The following is a 7903-nucleotide window of genomic DNA, read 5'->3' on the forward strand; positions in this document are numbered from 1 at the left end:
GGCCGCCCCCCCGCCCAGGTGAGGGGGCGGGGCGCAGGGGTCGCCATGGCGACGTGGTGGGCCACACGCTGCTGCGGTTGGCATGGAGGCGCCGCGCGGGGGGCCGGGGCCGCTACCCATTGGCCACCCCAACAGACGTGGCCTGGGCGCCCAGTGCTGCTGCCCGGCTGGACACAGGGCACGGGGCACACGCCGTCTGGCCCAGCCGCTTGGCTGCGGAGCGGGGCTAACGCCCAAACGCAGGTTTGGGGGCGCTCTGTGCTGAGGGGGCAGGTAGCACCCCAAGCTTCACTTGGGAGAAAGCACCCCTGCCCGCTGTCGTGCGTGGGGTGGGGACGCTCTCACCTAGGTGGGCCCTGGAAGCAGGGACTGACTGGGGGCACACAGGGCTGCACCCCCATCTCTGGGGCCTGGCACCCCAGCTGGAAGGGGTGCCACTGTCTGCCCAGTCTGCAGAGTGCCTGGGGATCAAGCCACCTTGAGACCCTCCGTTCCGGCAGGGCCAGCAGAGTGTGCTAGGTCTGGGCTGAGCCCCCTGTCTGTACCCTACCCCAGCAGCTGGTGCAGAAGAGGCCATGCGGCGCAGCGATCCCAAGAGCGACGTGGTCCTGGAGCCTGTGGCCGCGGCACAAGAGGCCTGTCCAATGGTCAGCAGGGTGCAGCTGGTCCAGGAGCCCCCACAGAGGACCGTGCTGGGGGTGCTCACAGAGAATGGGCAGTTCCGGAGGGCCTGCGGCCAGGTGACCAGGGCCCTGGGAGCCCCTCTGATGTGTGTGGGGTCTCTGCTGGCACTGCACCCACAAACAGCGTAGCTGTCCCCCGGGGCCATCTCAGGGAGAAACAGAATCATCTGGGTCACTTTGCCTGAGATGGAGGCAATGTGGCTAGACAGGGTCTCCAGGGGACACCTCCCCCCCACCCCCTCTAATTGGTGTGGTTACAATCTGAGGCAGGTCACCCACAGTGGGTGCTATGCACATGCAAACACCCTCACCCTCCTCAGGATAGCAACGTGTCTCTACGTTGAAGACGTAGTGTCCGGGTGTCTGCAGGTGTGTCTGTAACGACTCCTCCACAGAGGAAAGTGTGGTGTGTTTGGTCCTCACAGACGTGTGACTGCGGATGTCAGAATGAACACAGGACCGGTTTACGCATTCAGGACAGCGCGAGGGATGGAGCCTGCGCCCTCCTGATGCAGGAAGGTCCTGCATGCGTAAACGTAGTGAGGTCGTGGGCTGGAACCCTACGGCTGGCGCAGTGCGTTACGGGTCGGGCTGCTCATCTTAAGGACTGCAGTTTGAAACCGCCAGGCTGCTCTCGGGAGAAAGATGAGGCTGTCTGCCCGGTAGCAGTTACCATCTCAGAACCCGCAGGGGCACACTCTGTCCTATGGCGTCTCTAGAAATCTGTTCAACTTGATGGCAGCAGGTTTGAGTTTGAAAGGTATTAGGCTAGAGAGAGGAGCCCTGGTGGCATCGTGGCTAAGCTATTGCCTGCTAACAGAACGGTTGGTGGTTCGAACCCAGCCAACTGCTCTCGGGAGAAAGACCTGGTGAGCCAGTAAAGATGGTCGCCTGGAAAATCTATGGGGCCATTTTACTCAGCCGTGTAGCTTCCAGGAGCCCAGAGGTGGCACAGTGGGTTGGCACTGTGCTGCTAACCACAAGGTCAGCTATGTGTACCCCCACCAGCTGCTCCAAGGGAGAAAGAAGAGGCTGTTTGCTCCTGTAGAAACCCACCTGGGCAGCCTGACTGCCCTGTGGGCCACTCTGACCCAATTGGCTGGGTGGACATGAGTTTGCCTAGACTTATGGGATGCTTCAGGGTCGTGGTTGACATAATGGCTTCAAGGGCCGGACTGCCTGTTATTGTCGTTAGAGGTTGTGGAGTGTGTCACAGGCCCCTTATGCTAGGGGACTCCTGCAGGGTTTACAGGCACAAAGGGCTTAAGGGCCGTGCCTCTCTTAAGCGGAGCCTCTGCGTGGTGTGAACTGCCAACTTCCAGTAGCCACTACTGCACGCCATCTGCAGCACTGGAGCTCATCGGGGGAGGTGGTGTTAGTGCCATTGAAGCGGCTCTACCCACAGCGACCCCAGGCACAACAGAAGGAAACACTGCGGGGTGCTGTGCCATCCTCCGAATTGTTCCTGTGCCTGAGCCCATCCATCCATCCATCTCCTTGAGAGCCTTCCTCCACTTTACCAAACATGGTGTCCTTCTCCAGGGACTGCTCTCTCCTAACAACATGTCCGGAATTCTTGAGTCGAAGTCTCGCCATCCCTCCTCTAAGGAGCACTCTAGCCTGACTTGTCCCAACACAGATCAATTTGTCCTTGAGCAGCATGGTGCCTTGTCACCTTCTCCAGGATCGCAATGCAAATGCACCGATTCTTCTTATGTCGTCTTTAGTCAATATCCAACTCTCACATGCGTATGAAGCGAGTGAAAATACTATGGCTTAGGAAAGGTGCACCTGACTCCTCAACGTAACATCCTTGCTTTTCAATGCTGTAAAAGGGGTCTTGTGCAGCAGATGTATCTGAGGCGATGTGTCCTTTGAGCTGTTGACTGCTGCTTCCGTGAGCATTGACTGTGGACCCCAGCGAGGCAAAATCTTTGCCAAGTTTAATACTTGCTGTTTCTCGTGCTGGTCACCTACTGGTCCAGTGGTGAGGATGTGGGGCCTCCTTCTGTGGAGCTTCAGTCCGTACTGACGGCTGCAATCCTGGATCTTCACCAGCAAGTGCCCAAGTGCACAGGGTGATGTGGACCTGAACAACCTCAGGTAGCCCTGTCAAGTTTATCTGGAGAAGGCAACAATCAGGCCCAAATGATATCTCCCTGCCCCCACCCCACTCCCGGGCCTCAGGGACAGGGCTCGCTGGAGGGTGAGGGTGAGGTTTCCACACAAAAGCCTCACAGGACAGCCCTGTGGCCCTTGAGCAGGGGTTCTCCACCTTCCTCACGCCGTGACCCTTTAATGCAATTCCTCATGTGGGGATGACCCCCAACCATAAAATTATTTTCATTGCTACTTCATCACTGGCATTTTGCTACTGTGATGAATCGGGCAGCCCCTGTGAAAGGGTCGTTCAGCCCCCAAAGGGGTCACGACCCACAGGCTGAGAACCGCTGCCCTTGAGGAGTCAAAAGGTGAATTTCTGGGACGGGAAAGAACAACGGCTCCACACGACTTCCCAGGCCTCTTTCCTCATCAGCGCAGGTTTGACTTTTCTTGAAACTTCTGGGGAATCAGTCCTCCTGCCCATCCTAAATCCTTTGGAGCAAATCTATCAAGACAGCCCCTTGGGGATCCCCAGAAAATGGCCACCCTCGTCTCCGGAGCTGGCCTTGCTGCCTGGTCTGGAACTGGCCCAGCGCAGTCCCTCGGAAGCCACCGCTTTAGCTGGACTTTTCCTTGAAGGTGCCCTGCCGAGGCTAAAAGCAGTGTGTGACTGCGGGAACGAGTCTGCAGCACACACACACACACACACACACACACACACACACACACACACGGCTCCTGAAGCACAGGGGTCATTTCTGTTTAGGATTCACTTCCTCGGCCCCCTAGCCCTGCTGGCTTGGGCTCCCCGAGGCAGCGTGGACCCAGAGGTGGCCCCTCACCCCAAACTCACTGTGTTCTAGGGGATCGCAGCCTTCAGGTATTTCTCTGGCCCAGAAAATGCCTATCCTGTTGCCGGCAAGAAGCCCCCTGACCTGGCCCTCCACATGCCTCCCAAGCATGGGTTCGACATCTACATGGACGACCCTGACCTGGGGGACGCGGGGTGCCATGCCGGGTGCACGGAGGTGTACCAGGTGGGCCCTGCCTCCCACAGGTCAGACCTCCATTTCCTGTTGGACTTCAGCACAGGTAGGGCTCACCTGGAGGGGGGGGGGGCAGCAGCCTGGAAGGAACTGTGGCTGAGGGGCTTCTCTGGCTACTGGGTTCTGCAGTGTCCCCAATGCTGGTGGAGTCCTGCGTCCACTCGCAGCCCGAAGACTCCGTGCCTGAGCTGGGCTCCGACATGATCAACGTGACGGAGTATGCTGAGGAGATACACCAGTACCTCCGAGAGGCCGAAGTGAGTGTCCCAACGCAGCTCCACCAGCATGTAACCACGGGACCTGGTGGCGCTGCGGGTGAGGTGCTTCCAACCCACGGGCGCTCCTTGGGAGAAAGACGGGGCTGTCTGCTCCGGTGAAGATTCACAGCCTCAGAAACCCCCCCGAGCCATTCTACCCTATGCCGGCAGAGGGTCTGCTTTGGGTTCAGTGCCTCATGTCATTTCAGGCTGCCCATAGTCGAATCTGCCCTCCTGCTGTGGGTGGGGCAGCTTATGCTCACTCGGGGCACCCTGGAGACAGAAGAGAACTGCCCAGGGGCTTCCCAGGCAGCCGTCTTTATGGGTGGGGGCGAGCCCGCCTTTCTCCCGGAGCCTTGGGGCTGCCACCTGAGCACTTGACCACAGGGCCACCACGGCCGGCTGGCTCTCCAGTGACACAAAGGCCTGAAGAGGTGCCAGCAGGGTCCTTGACCAGGTCACAGGGCTCCCAGTGCCACATGGCAGCTTGTGTGCTGAGCTGGAGCTCACCTGGCCGACCCTGCCCTCACCTGTCCGTCCCCAAACCCCGTTATTGATGGCAGCTGCCAGTCTAGCCCCTGCCATCGTTGTCGAAGGAACGGGTGCTTGTCCTGATTCCCTGGAAGAGCTGCAGAAACCCACCCCCAGCGCCCTCTGCCCACAGCTGAGACACCGGCCCAAGGCACACTACCTGCGGAAGCAGCCGGACATCACGGCGGGCATGCGTGCCATCCTGGTGGACTGGCTGGTGGAGGTGGCTGAGGAGTACAAGCTGTGTGCTGAGACACTCTACCTGGCTGTCAACTTCCTGGACCGCTTTCTCTCCTGCATGTCTGTGCTGCGTGGCAAGCTGCAGCTGGTGGGCACAGCTGCCATCCTGCTGGCCTCGTGAGTGCCCCCCACTGCTGGCTGCAAGGTGGGCGGTTCAAATCCACCAGAGGATCCAAGGGAGAAAGATGACAGCTGCAGAATACCTATGGACTTGATGGTTTGGGTCTGTCTCTCAGCCCCGTCCAGCCTGTGACAATGCACTCATGGTCCGGCCCACCTGACTGCAAGGGACAGAGCAGGACGCAACAGGGCCTTCCCTAGACAGTCATCCTCACGGGGCAGATGGCACAGCTTTGCCCGTCGGAGCCAAGGGCCAATTGGAACCAGCCACCCTCTGGCTAGCAGCCAGCAGATCCACCACTGCCCACCAGGCCACCAGCACAATGCGCTGTCCTTGTAGCACTCAAGGAACCCTGGTCGTACAGTGGGTCACATGGGGCTGCTCACCATGAGGTCGGCTGTTCAAACCCACCAGCCGCTCCTCCGGAGATAACAGAGGCTGTCTGCTCCCCTAGAGAGTTACAGTCTTGGAAACGCACAGGGTGGCTCTGAGCCGGAGCTAACTCAGGGACAGTGGGCGGTCACCCTCCTGTTCTTGACTGTAGCAGCTCCTCAGACACACACAGCCCCTCGCCGCCTCCCCGCGCCGTGCGGTGGCCATCCTGGTTGTGACTGGCCATTGAAAATCCCAGGACGCCCACGGGTGGGGGGTGATTGGCAGCTGCTCTCCCCCAGCGGGTAGTGGGGGCTTCTGTGCGTGCAGCCTGCGGCGCTGCCCCCCACTGCCTCCCCCCACCCCCTGCAGGAAGTACGAGGAGATCTACCCGCCTGAGGTGGATGATCTTGTCTACGTCACCGACGACACCTACAGCAAGCGGCAGCTCCTGCGCATGGAGCACCTGCTCCTGAAGGTGCTGGCCTTCGACCTGACCATCCCCACCACCAACCAGTTCCTCCTGCAGTACCTGTGCAGGCAGGGGGTCTGCATGCGCACACAGAACCTGGCCAAGGTAGGCAGCCCACCCGCCCCACCCAGGAGGGTGGGGGCTGCCCCTGGCACCCCTGCGGGGCTCGCAGGGTGTCTGTCGCCGGACTGGAGGCCAAGCTGGCACTGGGCCGCCCGGCATCGAGCCACAGTCAGGTCCCGGAGCCTGGCTGCTGCATCCAACAAACATCCAGCAGTTCTGACGCCTGGTGGGACTCTGTCCATAGCCAGGACAGAGTCTAGCTGCCTGGTGGGTTTCCAAGGTGGTAAAGCTTCAGTGGGATTGAACCACCAACCTTGGGTCTAGCAGTCCCACAAGTAACCCATGACACCGGCTGGGCTTCCTGCCAAGAACGGATTAGTTGAACCTGAGTCTCCTCTCACCTGAAGAAGTAAGGATGGCGCTGTGGGTTAAGCCCTGAGTCGGCAGGTGAAAGCCACCAGCCACACCCAGAGAGGAAGATGAGGCTGTCTGCTCCCATTTTGATTGACAGCCTTGGGAATCCTACACAGGGGAGCAGTGAGGCGGAGGCAGCTTGGTGGCAGGGGCAGGGGTTGGGCTTGGCCCATCTTCACGGGCCCTGGTGGTGTAGGGTCAAGTGCTTGGCAGCATGGAGGAAGCCCCGACCGACCGACCATCTGTTCCCATTAAGCAACGCCTGGGAAATGCTGTGGGCAGGGCCCCTCTGTGCCAGGGAGCTGTCGGGACTCCGAGATGGCCCCAGGGCAGTCAGTGACCATCTGACCCTAACAGACAAGGTCAAGAGACAGCAATTGGCCGCTGGGGGCCATTTCCACCACTGCGGAGACTGAGCCATGAGACGAAAAGATAACGGAATCATGTTGGGAACTCCTGGGAGCCCCCTGAACGCTGAACCTCAAACAGATGGACTCTGAGGCACACCTGTACTTCCTGCCTTACTCACCTGATGGAGCGCACTCTTCCATGGGGCTACAACCGGGGGGTGTCTGGGGGCACAGTTCAGCCCGAGCACCTAGGGAGTGAGGCTCTACCACGACGCCCATGGGGCACCCGAGTCAGGAGCGACTCCGGTAACTGCTGGGTGGTGTGTGGGCTGAGATACAGGTTCTCGGCAAGAGGACGATGATTTTCCCCACAGAGGGTTTGAAGGCCCCCAGCCGCCCACATGTCTCACATGGGGTGCCAGCGTCCCCTTGGTATGACCACCTCTCCTTGGATCCCGAGGTCTGCTGGTCCAGCGAGCTCCTCTGTCCTGTGCGTAGTACGTGGCAGAGCTGAGCCTCCTGGAAGCTGACCCTTTCCTGAAGTACCTCCCATCACTGATCGCCGCCGCAGCCTACTGCCTGGCCAACTACACCGTCAACAGGCACTTCTGGGTAAGGCTCTCCGCCCCCTGCCCCCTCCCACTGCCCTTGAATTCGTCCTTCACCTAGAGCCTCTGCTCACATATGCTCAAGAAGAGGCCGCCTCTTACGGGAGGGAGAGGGCAGTAAATAAGGAGCAGGAGCCCTGGGGGGAAAGGGTCGACACTTCAGTGCTCAGCTGCTGATAGGCCGTCATTTCAAGCACCACCAATCAACTACCCATAGCCACTGATGACCACCCACCGACTACCCACAGCCACTGACCACCACCCACCGTCTACCCACAACCACTGACCACCACCCACCGACTACCCACAACCACTGACCACCACCCACCGACTACCCACAACCACTGACCACACCCACCGACTACCCACAACCACTGACCACACCCACCGACTACCCACAACCACTGACCACCATCCACCGACTATTCATAGCCACTGACCACCACCCGACTACCCACAACCACTGACCACCACTCACCAACTACCCACAACCACTGACCACCACCCACCAACTACCCATAACCACTGACCACCAACTACCCATGACCACCGGCCACCACCCACCAACTACCCATAACCACAGGCCACCACCCACCAATTACCCATAGCCACTGACCACCACCCACCGACTACCCATAGCCAC

The 7903-nt window shown here is 59.8% G+C and overlaps 1 protein-coding gene across 1 annotated transcript in view; it reads left to right on the forward strand.

The window, feature by feature from the left end:
• Positions 1–508: 508 nt before the first annotated feature.
• The window catches only part of CCNA1 (cyclin A1), a 9971-nt gene continuing 2576 nt past the window's right edge, over positions 509–7903 (forward strand). Inside the window, exons 1-6 of the mRNA XM_004715396.2 lie at positions 509–740; positions 3650–3878; positions 3962–4089; positions 4754–4977; positions 5726–5930; positions 7151–7264. Coding sequence (XP_004715453.1) covers positions 576–740; positions 3650–3878; positions 3962–4089; positions 4754–4977; positions 5726–5930; positions 7151–7264 — 1065 coding nt within the window. The 5' untranslated portion in view covers positions 509–575. The remainder of the gene's footprint in view (positions 741–3649; positions 3879–3961; positions 4090–4753; positions 4978–5725; positions 5931–7150; positions 7265–7903) is intronic.

This window comes from Echinops telfairi, unplaced genomic scaffold, assembly GCF_000313985.2.
Source record: "Echinops telfairi isolate 266 unplaced genomic scaffold, ASM31398v2 ScPeMD7_2565;HRSCAF=3150, whole genome shotgun sequence".
Classification (NCBI taxonomy): domain Eukaryota; kingdom Metazoa; phylum Chordata; class Mammalia; order Afrosoricida; family Tenrecidae; genus Echinops; species Echinops telfairi.